We start from the raw sequence: 16211 nt of genomic DNA, 5'->3' as shown, positions 1-16211 counted from the left end.
TACGGAGTACAGTAGACACTTCTGTTATCTCAGATAATTAGGGTGATGATGCTTTGAATATTTGAAAATTAATATATAGCTCAAAGCCAGAGCTGCAGATAAAAATGCATGCAATTTATATGAAACAATATAATTTTTCGTCAATTATATTTAGGAGAATTAGTTAAGAAAGAGCAATGGTAAACTCAAAACCCTCACAAACTATCACATGCAGAGATAGTAAAGCTTTTCGAAACAGGTAAAGTTAGAAAATTAGTTAGGGCTTTGTCGCATTTCGAATGCTGGATCTTTTAGTCAATAGCTGGAAATGTTAACAACTTGCACAAAAGAGAATAGCTGGACACGTTAACAACTACAACTAACAAGGAGAGCACGCAACGAGAAATGCAGAGATATTTTAAATCTAGATTATCATATCAATATTTTATTGACAATAAAACCATTTATTTAAAGTTACATAATTAATTTAACTTCAGAAATGTAAGTTAATGCGTCTTTATGGAAGGTATAAATTTAATTATTAAAGGTAATGTTGTAACTTTAAATACCTTAAAATAGGGTAAGGTAATAGTGATAGGTAACGGGGGTAATAGAGTAAGGTAATAATAGGTTAGGTTAAATAGGGTAGGTTTAAGGTAATAAATTTAATTATTAAAGTTATTGGTAATTAAAGGTATTGGTAGACGTTAAGACGTCTTTATGGAAGGTATAAATTTAATTATTAAAGATATTGGTTTAACTCCAAGAACATGTCATTGCCATGAAAATATTATTGTTTGTAAATGGTTAAATTTGCAAAATTTCAAAATGATGATTTGTTAGTATTTGAAAGATAAATTTCTTATGCCGCATGGAAATGAAACACTCACGCAGACATTGCTTATTTACACAAACTGAAAACATCATCTTTTTCAGATATCAAAAAGTTTATCATTTTGTTGGCTCTTCTTAGAATTTATATCCAAACTGAAACGGAAGTGCATTGAAAATTGAAGTCTTTTTATTACTTACTACCTTTACAGAAAATGAATAAAAATAAACATACTTGGGTGCGAATAACCACAACATTGCTTTTCCTAATCTACGTTTTGCATTCCCTTTGAAGTGTCTTTATTGGAGGTTTTGAGGAAAATAAGTAAAATAAATTACAAATAAATAAAATGAAACTCAGACATTCAAAGCATTGCTTGTACTAAAATACATAATAAAAACTTCCAAGCCACGGAGAATATTTTGAAAAGAACTGAAGCGAAATGATGAAAAGGAAAGAATTTATCACCTTTTTGAATAAATGTGCGCAGCAGCGATACGATTGCCAAATCTGAGTTTACTTTATTTTTCTCTCTTAAATAAACTTGTATATATGTAGATGCGAGCAGCAAACGTTCAAAAAATATGTATCTTATTTTTATACGAATGCTTGTTTCTCATCTATATTTGAATGCTTCTGAAAAGCCATATTAGATCTAAAAAGAAGTCAGCAGATTAGAATAAAGGGAACTTTTATAGCTGCTGAAAAATAAACGAAAATATATTCATGGCCTGTCAGTTTTTAATTATCAGATGCTAACAATTCTACTTCTTAGCTGAAAAAAATCAGTTAACCAGCAAAAATAAGTACGTGTGATTTCTGTGGCTTTCATTATTGTGTCGGGGAATCATCTAACATGTCAGTTTCGTTTTGTTTGATTTTACTGGCTCTTTGGAATATAATTAGAGTTCAAATAACGGTTTTATAGGAGATATTATGAGAGCGGTTATTTTACTGCGTCGCGTATTTTAGCGGACGTTTTGAAGATTTCGCGGATATTAGATTTTTCTGCAAACGTCGAATCAATCCTCGAACTTCAGATTTTTTTTTATTATTTTCCAACTCATTTTATTTGTTGAATTATTTTTACATTTAAATGCTTTTTCGGGTATTTCACATTAGAAGTTTGGCAGAAATACGTTCCAAAGTAATTTTATTCTAAACTGTATAGCAAAATCATGAGTAATGTTATATTTTAACGGACTTCTAGAATGTGAGAAAATGCCATTTCTCGAAGTTATATGATATTCTCTTTGTTTCTTCTCAATTTCGACAATAATATGCTACGTAATGAAGAAAACTTTTATGTGAACAGTATGTAATGCATAACATAGCAGTTAATGGTCATCTTATTTATAAAAAAGTGCGTTGAAATTTTATTCATTTATACGTGTGAATATCAATTAACTATGCATATATAAAGTTTGCTATAGTTATGTAAGAATTATTTGTTTTATTACTTCCTTTCTGGATTCTTTCTGCTTGGGAAAAATTTTATCTCCCTCTTGCACCAAATAGTCTTTTAACTGTTAGCTAAAAGTTTATTTAGTGCTGTTAAAATGTCAAAGTTATTTCGTTAAATTTAAAGTTATTTGGTACTGAAAAAAAGATCTTTCAGTTTTGAAGATAGCAGCTGTTTTTAAGCAATTGCATCTGAAAGTGATGTATTACATATAAAAATACAAGGTCGTCATCAATTGAAACAATTTGAAATTAATACCAATTTTGGAATTTCCAGAAGTTTTAAAAATTTAATGTGCGCATCTTTTAAAATGCGGTGGAGCATGATTCTCCACATCCAGATTTGGTCGTTTGGGTACCTTTCCTCTCTCCCCAGGCACTCTTATGTGAGGGAGAATATAAGGAATTACTGCACATTCCTATATATGCTATTGTGGTGTAACTGGCAGCACTACGAATCAGAAGTCAAAAGATCCTGAGTTCTAATCTGTTCAAAAATGATTTTGCATGTTTCATGTTGTAAAAAAAATAAATGATTTTATAATTTCTGGAAATTTAATGTATTGGACAAACTTCAAAGACAAAATGGAGGACGTATTAAGTTGTTCACGTTTTCTGCGTAAAAACGTTAATTATACACAAAAGAAAACATAATTTGAGTCTGTATGCAAGTTTTTGCATTTCAGACACTACACTAAAGAGACAACACTAGTATCGAAAGCTTCGCAGAACCACAGATCTCAGGAACATGGAGAACAAAATTATATTACATAAATTTCATGCCGATTAAAGAAAATGTTTCAGCAATCATTTCATACAGAAATTGAAAACATGAATGTTATGAAAACATTGTTAAGTTGTTATTAACACCTACCAACAAGCATTAAACCTTTTGGTCAGGCTGAAATATAAATGACCACGTCTATAATTTCTGTAAACACAATGTTTGGAAATGTTTACAAAATTGGCTTCGCATAATTAATTTCTCTGTACTAAATTTACTAAATTCATTTAATTGTTGTTTCTTCACAATGAGTTGTTAAATACGAAATTTCTTTTAAAAAGGCCATATTTGAATGAATGGGAGTAGCATTACCCATATTCAATATTTAGTTGTTATGCATTTATATATTAACGTATAAAAAATTATAGAATCTAAATAATAAAAATTTAAAAATTATGAGTTTTGAGTATTATAAAACTTCTGAGTATTATAAAATTTAGTGATATTATATAATATTTTAAATATATATATATTATTTTGTTTAGCGAAATAACAATATATACCTAGCGCCTAAGATGCAATCAAAAGTCTAGAAATAACACTCAGATTACCCTCATTAGAATAAAAATCATTTGAATGTGAAATCTGCCCTTCTATTTTAAATAATAAATTACTTTATAACATAATTATAAAATAAGGGCAATGCTTTAAATTTCAAAAGTAGTTATTTCTCGATAGGTAAGATGCTAAAAGTATTTAATCTTTCTTGTGACTGCGTTACTTTAATATAAATATAAATTACCTACAGTCATAAAATTATCGTTTTGTTGATGCAGTTAAAGCTGGTATTGTAGAATGAGTGAAGCTAATTTGTAAGTTTCAATCATAATGCTATGAATGTTATTGGTATTCATAGATATATTAATTCACGTACAGCACTATTTTCAAAAGCAGCTCTATTCGCAAAAGAATATGAAGCAATCAACACATTTTAAGCTTCATGAAATCAAACAGTTTGCAGCGTGGATTAGGACTTTATTTATTTAGCAGTATTTTGAGAAAATTAAAATTTCAAGAAACCAAGCTTTCTTCATACAAAAAGACATAAACTCGAGTTTAGTAAAGAAACTAAAACTTTCGGTTGTCTGATTAAATATGTTACCTAAAATCTCAGAGTAAACTTGCGTGATTTCATATTTGTCAATATATCTTCTTTCAGGTGATAATAGATTTGTCTCTAGTAGCCTGGCATATTCTCATACTGCTTTAAAGTCATTTTTATGTAGCGTAAGCTAGTATTGAAAGTTTGCCATCTGTTTTCTACAGTAAGCACTGCTAAGACGTTTTAATTTCAACTGTTTAAACTGTTTAAATTTCAAGAAATAGAGTTTAGTAACAAAATATTATTGAAAACACATCAAAAAGAAAACGGTTCTTATATTCAGTCAAACATTTAATGAACCCATCCGCTAATGAGGGGTGAGTGAGTGAGTGCACCGCTATGATGGCTTCCGACCACGGACATGAACCAAACGGAATTATATACCATCACGGCGGGGAAGACTCCAAAGTAACAAGGTGTCCCAAAGATTGCAAAAATGCAGACATTTAATGTTTTTAAAAACCTGCGAATTCCAGTTACTCACATACAAACAGACGTGATTTGGCATACTTTTGGCCTGCTTCGAAGCTTAGAATAAACTCCCTTTCCATTTTGTATCACGCTAAATATTTATATTGCTAGAGAAAATTTCAGTTTTGTTTTAATACAATTCTGTGAGGCATTTTGATCTAATAAAATAAACAAATCGTATTCAGGATTTATTTAAACAAGATTTTCAGTGAAAAGGAAAATGCATATTACCACTCATAAAACTAAATCTTGTTGCTTCATTTGAGATTAAAATTTATTAAAAATTACGATATTTAATTAAGTATTTCTATGAAACAGTTATCTTCACTCACTTTTATGAAAGCCTGTCCTGTGTTTGTTTCAGTGTTTAAAATACTAAGAATTAGTTTTTAATTGCTAACCAATTTAACATTCAAAGATTGTAATAACAAGGTTCTTAGTTGGCGTGCTTTGTTTAGGATTTCCTAACTAAAAACACATAGTTTTAGCAAAGACAGATGCACCTCTTCCCATTCGTTTCAAAATATGGATACTGCAGCACAGATCTTGCGCATTATCATTTATTTCATTAACAGAATCTATGTTCGATGTATGTATCGCGTCTGTTTACATGAAAGCCTGCTGTTTGCGTCCCGCTCTATAAAAAAAATCGACTTTGGACCAAGCATCAGTTAGGGCCCATTTTCTTCACAGACGAGTTCCAACTCAATCTAACAACTGATTCTTCATATTTTTCATCTGGAGAGGACCAGTAACCCACCGCTAATTAATTTCCAACATACGAGAAAGGGACCACGCGAAAGCTTAGGTTTAATGGTTTGAGAAGCATCGGGATCGACGGCCGCAAAGACATTCATGGCTTTGGCAAAGGCTGTGCGAATGCTGCGAGGTGTATGAAAAAAGATTTTAGTACTCTTTTTTATGCTTATCTTTTCAGGGACAATGTTGCTCTCAGTTCATTTTTATGAACTATAACACTCGTCTTTGAGGATAATCTGAGAGATGATTTTATTGAACATGAGGATATTGGCAGAATTATTTGACAAGCCAGGGCTCAATCCTCTAAACCCCATAGAACGTGTCTGAGACGCTCTTGGGAGAGAAACTTCTCATCACCTTCCTTCTCCCAGAACCTTTCAGGACATGAAAACAACATTTTTTCAGGAATGTAACTATTGGACTTATAAACTGCTTTATTTCCAGTATGAATTCATCTCGTGAGAGTTATATGATGGTTAGGGGAAACAATATCCCTATTAGTATTTTTTGTTTGATCTTGAAACTTCTGTTTTAGACCATGCAGATGTACCATGATTATGGTATATATTTGTATTATCAACATATGTCCTTACCATTCCTCAGTTCTTGAGGTAATCGATCAAATATGATAGACATCTCTTAATTTTGAAAAGAGTGTATAAATACTAAGAATATAGTGTGGTTAGTTGGTTCGTTAACTGATGACTACATAATTTGTATTGGTGGGATGCATTCATGAAGGCTTTTTAAATTGTTTAATGGATAGGGTAATTGAGTAGTGAACTTGTAAGATTTTCATTGTGTAATTCTCAGTTACTGTAGAAAGTGACGAATCTTAAGAACTAGTTAGCGAATAATCGCTTAAGTTCGTGTGACAAGAAACAACAAGATGGAACTAAGCCTTTATTATTCCAATTAGATTTAACAAAATTCCGTCTTGGAGTGTACAATCAAAGCCGACACTTAAGCTTGAACTTAAGAGACTAAGAATTAAACTAAAACTAACATTTAACTAAAGCAATATAGCCGAAGCTATCAAGATTCTAATCGAGTTGGCCCCTTAACTCTATTTGAATATGAAGCTTATTACGGGCCTGAGTACGGCCGAGCGTAATAACAGCTTTCAGAAAGAGAGAGTAGCCAAAAGGCAGACGTGCGTAAATCAGAAACTCTGATTCTCTCTCACTCTGTAATTAACTTCGCGCTTTAAATACCGCTTCTCCTCATTAAGTATTTAGAAAAATTCCAAAACTACTTTCTGGCCGGAAGTAGTAAGTTGAAGTTAAGAATTTGACAGGAAAGGAACTTAAAATTTAACTGTTAATAAAAGTAATATAATTCTTACATACTTATCATCTTTTTTCTTTTGTTTAATAATTTGAATATGAGAAAGAAGTATAGACAGCCATGTAGCTTATCTGTTTAGGTACAGAAACTGAACCAGGAAGGAATTTCCAATGTTACGCACTTTCGAACATTATAAAGGTTATTGTGCTTAGAAAATTTTTACATATATTAGATGAAACGTTTACTTAAAATTCATTAAAAGTATGTATTAAATAAATTCTCATAGCTTTCTTAAGAAGTGATTCCAATAGCAATAAGCAAAATGAAAATTTTTTCGCATTTTTCTCACAGTTTCCTGTGAATGAAAATAAGTCAGTGTCTAACACCACTGAATGACATTTCCTGATGCCACTTTGGTCATTGTTTTTTATTTATTACTATTGACTTTTTTGTATTGGTCTTATTGCTTTTAATCCACGTTAAAAACGCTTATAATCCAAGTTACCAAAACTGCCGCTTTCCATTGCATTGTCACAAATCTCCAATCATTTGAATCATTCACGTAATCATAGAAGTTGCCAATTTTGAGAGCTGTCTTTCCAAGCAGCGTAAAATGCTTAATTTGTCTTTTAAATATAGCAGCGAATTTTCTATTATACATAGGAACGATTTAAAAACAACATACAAACTTTATAACAAAATAATTATCATTTGCACCATTAGCGCAGCTAAGAAGGAATATTTTTGACAATATGAGTATTTTTACAAAATCTATTTGCTACAATAATATAACAAAAATTTCAATTTTTTGTGATACTTTTGTATATCCCAAAGAATATCTTAGTTACTATACTGGAGTGTAAAACAAAAAACAAAAACAAAAACAAACAAACAAAAAAAAAAAAAAAAAAAAAAAGAACAATAATTGTTCGTCTAGCATTGAGAGGTACATGAAAAGTGCGTATAAGTTTTGTTTGTGCAATTCTGGGATCTGAGGATCATAGCACTTGTGTAAGATGGCCCAATGGACTATTGTTCAGAGTATTTTAAGTAACATTTATGACAGATTTTGTTTCTCTTCTAGGTCGAAACAACTAATTAAAGAAGCTATAATGGATAATGATTTCCTAAAGAACTTAGACAGTTCGCAAGTTAGAGAAATCGTGGATTGTATGTACTGCCAATATTTCACGAAAGGAACATTGGTGATCAGAGAAGGAGACGTTGGAAGTCATCTTTATGTGTCTGCGGGTACGTAAAAGCAAAGATTTATAAAAATATCATTAACTTTAGAAACTGACTATAAAATTATTCTGTGCAAAATGTGATTATTGTGGTCATATTAGTTTACTTAAACGTTAGAAAATACGTCTCTTATTCAGCCAACGTAGGTAAAAGAATGACATCATTCTGAACCCTCACGCAAGCACGCTTTAAAACAGGTACGCATGATGAGCATAAGTTTGCATTTTTACTTCCTTGTACGAAGTAAAAAGGAAGTATTGTAATCGCGAAAAGTTTCAGGCAGCATATTTCAATGAAAATATCCATTTTGACTGCTTTCGAATGCAATTTAACAATGTTTTTGCGTGATATCTGTACGTAAGGACAGAATAAAAGACTCTTTCCTCCAAAAAAATTATAAAACTGCTTTAAAACGAATTCTGAAGAGAATTTTTCGTGGCGTCTGTACGAAGTATGTATGTACGTACGTATCTCGCATAACTCAAAAGCTAGTAGCGTCAGAACGTTGACATTTTGTATATAAGACTAGTATAACATGTAAATGTGAACCTCGTATTTTAGTTGCAATCGGCCGCGCCAAACGTATATAAATATATTTATATATATATCCACTCTGTTACCCGACTCAGAGATCTCAATATCTTTACTCTTATATGTTTGTAAATTGTATATTTTTTGCTTTAAAAATGATTGAATTAAGTTGTTCTTATCTTCCGGTTAAGGTTTTTACGTCTTTAGTGAATCTGTATGCAATAATTTTAGAATTGTTTTAATTCAATTTTAAAGTTGTTTAAGTGCCGCTAAGCCTAATAATTTCTTTGATGGCTGCCATTGCTTGTTTACATTTGAAACAGCAGAGTAGTGGATTTGTTGCCAATCTAGAAAAAGTAGCTTCGCAACAACAAAGATAACGCCTTCATTTACTATTGCGAATGAAATCATGCTTAATCCTTGCTGGAAATGTTTCGAGGAAATAAGTGTTTAAGATTTACTTCGTAATTTTGAATACAGATATTTTGAGTTTTTATGCCTTGTCGAGAAGTGAGAACTGCATTAATTGAATGTGAAATACTGAATCGTCTGTGAAAAACTATTTATTTTTTGTTTTGTTTGCTTAATTTCTTTTATACATCGTTCTAGCTTTATTATAGTATTTGAATAGAACATGTGGCAAGGAATCTTTAAATGGTATAAATTTTGTGCATTCTGAGTTACAATATGAACGAAATATAATACTGTTAAGTGAACCTAGCGCTAGAGTGTCACTATGGTAAACAAATAGAGTGGAGTTTAAAGAATGCATTTATTCTATTGTGGTTTATGCGCTGTCGGCGAAGTAGATTTAATACTACGTTTAAACTAAATGCAAGAAAAAACGCGTATAACTTAATACTCCGTACAAGGAAGTCATGTGGTGTACAACATCAGATTTTTTTAAATAACGTAAGAGCAAGTTTTATTATCCGGTCCATGTTTTAATAAATTGATCAGTAGGTAAATAAAGTAACGATACGAAGAAAATTTTAGCTTCCCGTCATAAGAATAAAATCTTTCCTGATATCATTAACAGCTGAACGGCCATTCGTAGTAATATCCACGTATTTTAAAATTTAGTTTTCTTAAATCATTTGATATTCTCAGACTATATTTTTAGTCCAAAGGGGAGAAAGGGGAAAAGTTGCTATTAGCGCGGTTTTAAAATTTTCCCAGCTGTTAGTTTCGTAACCAGGATCCCCCAGCAGGAATTTTCCGATGTCCTTGAACGAACTCAGGGCTTGACCTTTTAAGTTAGCCTGTGCTTTACGGAATGTAGTGTAAAATGCAACCTCAAGCTGTACTAGGAAGGTCACCACCGAATTTTTGCCATCAAACGTCGCGGCTGGCTTCATAACTGCCTGCATGGCTTTTGTTATAAAATCAAATCCCTCCATCGGGTTTACTGGTGGCTCAGGAATTTGAAAGGTAGGAGAGTCAGCGTGAACTTGCCACTCTGTAACGACATGGCCCGTTAAAATGTTTCGGGCCCCAATACAGAGTTCCTCATTTTTATCCAGCTGAATGAAGTGTCGAGGAACCTAGTGAACTTCTAAGCGAATTATAGTTTAGTTCAGAGAACAGAAAGCGTAAACTCAAGAAGGATTAATTACCCTTTATTCACTCAGAATAAGAATAACACATGGTCCCTTTCTTCGAGCTTGCAACAAAGCCTCCACTTGGGCTTGAAAGTAAGAAATAAGAACTAACTAATGACTAAGAGATTTAGCTGAAGCTAGTACAATTCTAATGTAGTTGGCCTGCAATCTGAACCAGTCGGAGAACTATGAAAAGGCAAGTAATAATACGGTCGAGCCTAACAGCAGCTTAGAGAGACGTAGCCCAAAGGCAAACGCGCGCTACTCAGGATTCCTAACTCTCTCTCTTGAAGTCAGTTGAAATTTCCTTTAATAATATTCCGTCCTCATTTGCATTCAACGCGTTTCTAAAACCTCATTCTGGTATGGAGCTGTAAATTGGAATGAAATAAGATAGGAAATGGGAACTAAAGTAAAGTAACTGTTATAAAATTAAGATTTAAAGTTTAAAGATTCAACTATCAGTAATAAGATCCGAATTTTACCAATTAAATTAATATATGAAATACATAAAAGCAAAAACGTAAGAAAAAAAAGTGGGACATTGATGGGAAAGAAGAAATAAAAACTAAAATGCTAAAACTACTATGGAACAAGAAAGTAAACAAGCGAAGTAATGGTGTAAAAAACAATTGTGGAAAACGTTTTTTAGTCTCCCTTAGCTGGAGCTTCATAACAGAACTTGTCAAGGGAAAAGTGTTTTGAAATTTCATACCTGGTCGATTAAAAAGAGAGCCAAGACACAATTCGCTCCGAAATTTAACGAGATTTATAAACGCAAACTTAATTTATTTGTCGAATAATTACAAGAAAAAGAAGTCTCATTAAATTGTCTCTTTATCTTATTCGTCTTAGCTTTCTTACACAAAAAAATAAATATTTAACATGCATACAATGACACAGATAAAAACTATGTTACGAAATACATAAGCAAGAAAATTTTTTACAATGCAAAAAAACAAAAACAGACAAATTCAAATGAATCTCTGTTAAAGAAATTAAAGAGACAGTCCCGTAAAAGAACTTAAAAAAGGAGTGTCTCAAAAACTGTGTTGAAAAACAGTAAAGAAAAATGTAAATAAAATAGTCTGAGTTTATGTAAGGGAATGCTAATAAAAAGAACAATTTGAATTACTATCTGTAATAAGAGAAGTGGCTTCAGATAAAAGAAAAGTCGACCTGGAACGAAGCAGTTTGCTAAAGTAAAAACAAAAGAGAGGAAAAACCCCATAATTTACTAGCGTTGCTTAGTACAACCGTGCTTTATTCTCAAAACATTTACTGCTCCTTCCCTGTCATAAATTAAAACATACCTTATAACCTGCATTCTGTAACTCAGCCTTTAGATGTTAAAATTTACTGCATTTATTGACCATATTGTACAGATTAATCTAGCGAGTTTTCGTTTTTGAAATGGAACATTTGATTAAAAAATTATCAGAAGCAATAACATGTACTAGGCCATAATAGGAAAAATTTGAAGATTATATGAACATTTTCTTGGTTTTCGGGTTATAGGTAACTTAAAATGACTGAACTAATCCTATGTCAGATTCTCTGTCTGTCAGTTGTTAAAAATTCAGTCTTTATTTCGTATATATATAATTTCCGTGCCTAAAATAAAACCTCCCAACTACTAATTCCTCACTCAAAATTAATTTTAAATTTAAAGTAGACTGAAGCTTGTCCCCTAAGATTTCTAACTGCAGTTACTTTCTGAAAACATCTGATACTGTACGACTGGTTCAGATACTATATATGGGTACGCGTATCAATTTTATTCAGATTGCATTTTATACAAATGAATAGTTAAATTAGGATTTAAAAGAAAGGTAATTAAAGTTACCTGAACTAAAGTTTTCAGAATGTCCGGTGGTATAGGTCCGGAATAGAGCAAAGTATCTCTTTTTAGAGTCATGATTCCTTATATTCATTTACCAGAACCTCTGATTGTCTACATCCCCACAAATAGTCTCCAGCTCAGTTGCGAAAATGGTTATTTGACTGTAGATACTGCTTAAGAACACTTTTCTGCTAATAATTAACAATTAAAAAATATTTTGCAAAAAAAATATTTTTATCGTGGAAGGGGGAAGCAGAATTGTATATGCCCGATTTTACATTTTTACATCCGGTCGTTATTGTCCAGAGTGTAATATCGTGAGTATTTTAACATATCTGCGGTGCACGTATGCGTGTCTGTTGTTTCATGTATTCTTGAAAACAGGCCAAACACCGAATGATGAAACGAAGTTGTGAGTTGCGAAGTTTATTGAACAGAGTTCCATTCCCTTGGATTCTCATAGAAGAAGTATTCGAGAGAATCTTATGTGGGGTTACAACACAGAACTGTCAGTTAAATCGAAAGGTAAATTCTGGGAGAATATCAGTAATGATCGGAATGAGTTCATTGGCAGGCCATTTAGAGAGGCTGTGGCTAAATTCAGTCTGAATACAAGGCACGACTGCCTAGACGAACATTTCAGCACAATAAGTATATTGACTAACAGTCAAAAGCTCTATTTGTAAAATAGATATTAGGAATAAGCAGCACTTCCACGTCTGTTGGGACCTTGACTCTTACGTTACAACATAGTGGTGATGTTCTGTTGCTGTACTGATCTTATGTCCTGAGCACACGGTTGCTTTTCCGCTAGTCATTGAAGATTAAGAATTTTAAGATTTTAGTTTTGAATTTTTTTATGTCTTAATTTATTGGTATTGCAAAGACTTATTCAATTTAATTGTCTTTGAATTTTTAAGTGTTTTTAACACTTTGGTGATGTCAGTTTTGAATTTAATGTTTTGTTTTTTTGGTGAGAGGTCCAATATAAATGGATTGACTATAAGGTATTTCTCCCGTCTTCTTAGCATGCCTTCGTGGTGTGGTGGTCTGCATTCTGGGCACGTATTCCAGAGGTCAGTGGTTTGATTCTTGGCAAAGACGTGCTCATTTTTCACGTCTTCCTGTTTCAAAAATAACCTAATTTCTCTGCAGTGGCGCCGAACTAAAAGGGTTGTGGATGATGATTCTCCACACCCCAGATTTGGCGAATGGGTCCTTTAAAAACCCCAGTCGCCCTTTAAATCGGGGAAAATGTAAAGTACCTTCTCCCTCCTTACCGCGTGCTTTTAGGGTGTAACTAGTAGCACGTTCTGCTAGCAAGCGGGGGGGGGGGGCCGGATTACGAAACAGGAAATCGAGGGCATCGTTTTCTGTCTTCGAACAAAAATTCTAAAAGTCTTTACATCTTTTGTTATTCCTCATGACCTTCTGAACTCATAAAAATAATTGCTTTTAAATAGGAAATAGTTAGGTCGTGCATTTTTATCAAAATGAACTGCAATCAAAACGTTTTATGCATCTGAAAATAGCTTTAATACCAAAATAAAAGGATCTTCGCTTATAAATCTGATGCCGAATGTAACATAATTTATCGTCGAGAAAAATGTTTTTTTTAACGTAGTTTCTTTTATACAGAGCTTTGAAAAAAGGTCCTTTAAAAACACATGAGGAATAAGAAATTGCTGTTATTCTTTGCTTCTTAAGAAGGGAAACTATAGATTACAAAAAAATATCTATCCAATAAAATAAGTAAAGTGTGTCAACATTTCGCAATTCAGAGACAAACAAACAGATTGTGTTTCGTATTGTTACGAAGTTTACAGTGCATTAAGGAAAGAAAAAAATAAATACACACGGCCTGGTATTTCTTGCGAAAATAAGCAGCTTATGTGAACCGGAATAAGTAAATACATTTAGCCGAACTCGAAAAGCCTTAACAATACCCATAGCACTCCAGGACAACTGAAAGATAACAATGGGTCGTCAGTGGAAGCATTCCTCTTCTGAGGCTTTGTAAGAAAGTGACCAAAACTTCTACGAGGCCATTGGATGTATGAGGCATATTAAGCGAAAAAAACTAGACATCATCGCTCAATTTTATTCATCTTTCTATGCATGAACTGTGAAGGGCACAATATACGCATGATTGTAAACTGTAAAATAGCAGTAAAATAGACTAGAAGAGAAACACGCTAATGTGACAATCAAAATCGTAAAAACAACCTTGTATTTAGCATAGGTATAATGAACCTACGCTAAATACAAGGTTGTTTTTACGATTTTGATTAGCAGTAAAATATTTAAGTACATAAATAAAATAATAAAACATCTTAAATAATGACTAATTTAAAGTAGTATATAAATAATGGATAATTTTAGGAAGTGTCTGTTATTATAAATTGCTTTGTTCCATTAAATTTTTTCAAACCAAATTAAGTAAATATCGGATAGCTTAGTTTAAAATTTAAAAAATGCATCATGAATTTATGTTTGAAAAAAACTTCAATAACATATTATATTACTGATAATTATTTTCCTTTAGGTCTGGAATTAAGAATGTTAGCATGCAATGCATGTAAACATAATTAAAAACGAACCTTATGTGCTACAAAAATATATTAGTGTTTCGCTCTATAGCATGGGACGGGGCTAGAGTTCTTCCAGTGTATAAACTGAATTTTTCTTTTAAATGAAAGTGATAATTGTTAATTTGAACTTGAAGGAAAACTCTCCATGGAAAAAGATCGAAGACGAAAGAAACGAGAATTAACGAATCGCCCAGCAACGGTGATGCAATTTATTAAATCAAAATTATCATTGAATTCGGGGACATCATATTAGACTTATTGTCGCGCAGATGAAGTGATCGTCAGTAATGAAGTAGATGAAGTTAAGTCAAATGCAAAGGAAAGTACTCAAGTTTCAACTCAAGACTTTATTACTGGAGCTGAATATATAACCACTTATATTGCAATTGGAAGCATATTAAGTAGCAAGAAGGCAGGATAAATAAGCTGGAATAATCTAGAAAATGGAGAAAATTCTCCAGTAAATGGAACATAAATGAAATAAATTAACATGAAGGAAATTTAAAGCAAAAATGAATTTATAGATGACTTGCCTTTGGTAGGTTTCGAACTCGGGATCTTCGGCGTCCGTATCCGACATCTCTTCCAATGAGCCACGATCTGCTTGGCCGAAAGCAGCAATTTTTGCTACGATACATTAACGATATACACCTCAAGAAAGACATACAAACATAACATTTTTACATTAGTTTGAATATCTATAAAATGTGTGAATGAGAGCTTCAAAAATAGCTATGAAAATTTTAGAAATTGAGTTTACTCTCTAAATTTATTATTTAAAATAGAAATTAGTCATTGAAAATATGTCTTCCATGAATGAATGAAGAATTGAGCCTTGGCTTGCAAAATCAACACTTACGTGCTGCTTTTGTCGCCATGGTATTTTCTTTACATCCCATATAAGTTTGGTCAGGAACTTGCCATAATAAACACGTATTATTATGGTGATAAATGGCAATAATTAGTATGTAAAGGTATCCTCATTAATCATATCTGCCAATTCCTGCATTTTGGATTAGATGACTGGGAGAAATTGTCTGTTTTCTACACCAGTTGCTCCTCTCTGCACATTGATTTTCTCTATGCTTCTAACTGCTCTGAAAAGTAATGAAAAAAATAGTACAAACAGCTTAGAAAGGTGATGAATCATTTCAAGGGTGCTGTATTATATAACACACGATAAATGATATTATTTTGAAAAAAAGTAAATTAAAAAATTAAAAAATTATTAACTACTAGTTTTCTTGAAACTAATTTTGTGGTCATTTCAAAAACTGTAAATCCAACTTCTTGATTTTCTTAAAGAACAATATTAAGTTTATCACTAGTGATATTAATTTCTGCTGTTATAAATAGATGGGGGTTTCAGGGAAGTATCCAACATGAGACAGTTTCCCATATTTTATACAGTTATAAAGTGCAATTTCTGTCTGAGAAGATATATTATTTGAGATTCCGTGGAAAATCCTATAGTTCTTTTAATAAACATGTGTGCTGCTAGAACTTGTAAAATTAAAGAACATTTATATCCATATTAGTCTCTTATTATTTCACATTTTCATATAAGCGGCAGTAAACACTAACGAAACAGAGTAACGCACTGAGGAAATGGGCTTAATTTTTATATTGCTGGTAGCCAAGAAAAACTTTGGAAAATACTGAAGCCATTACAAATATCTTTGCATATGGCTTCAGTATTTTCCAAATGCGCACGTTAGATAGTAC

General features: G+C 32.1%; 1 protein-coding gene across 1 annotated transcript in view; it reads left to right on the top strand.

The window, feature by feature from the left end:
* The window catches only part of LOC118183323 (cGMP-dependent protein kinase 1-like), a 509379-nt gene that overhangs the window by 126783 nt on the left and 366385 nt on the right, over positions 1 to 16211 (top strand). The window contains exon 3 of the mRNA XM_085824166.1: positions 7760 to 7926. Coding sequence (XP_085680292.1) covers positions 7760 to 7926 — 167 coding nt within the window. The remainder of the gene's footprint in view (positions 1 to 7759; positions 7927 to 16211) is intronic.

Source organism: Stegodyphus dumicola, chromosome 9 (genome assembly GCF_044657685.1).
Source record: "Stegodyphus dumicola isolate Sdum_Otavi_A_Nest chromosome 9, ASM4465768v1".
NCBI lineage: Eukaryota > Metazoa > Arthropoda > Arachnida > Araneae > Eresidae > Stegodyphus > Stegodyphus dumicola.
This window is presented reverse-complemented; position numbering and strand designations above follow the sequence as displayed.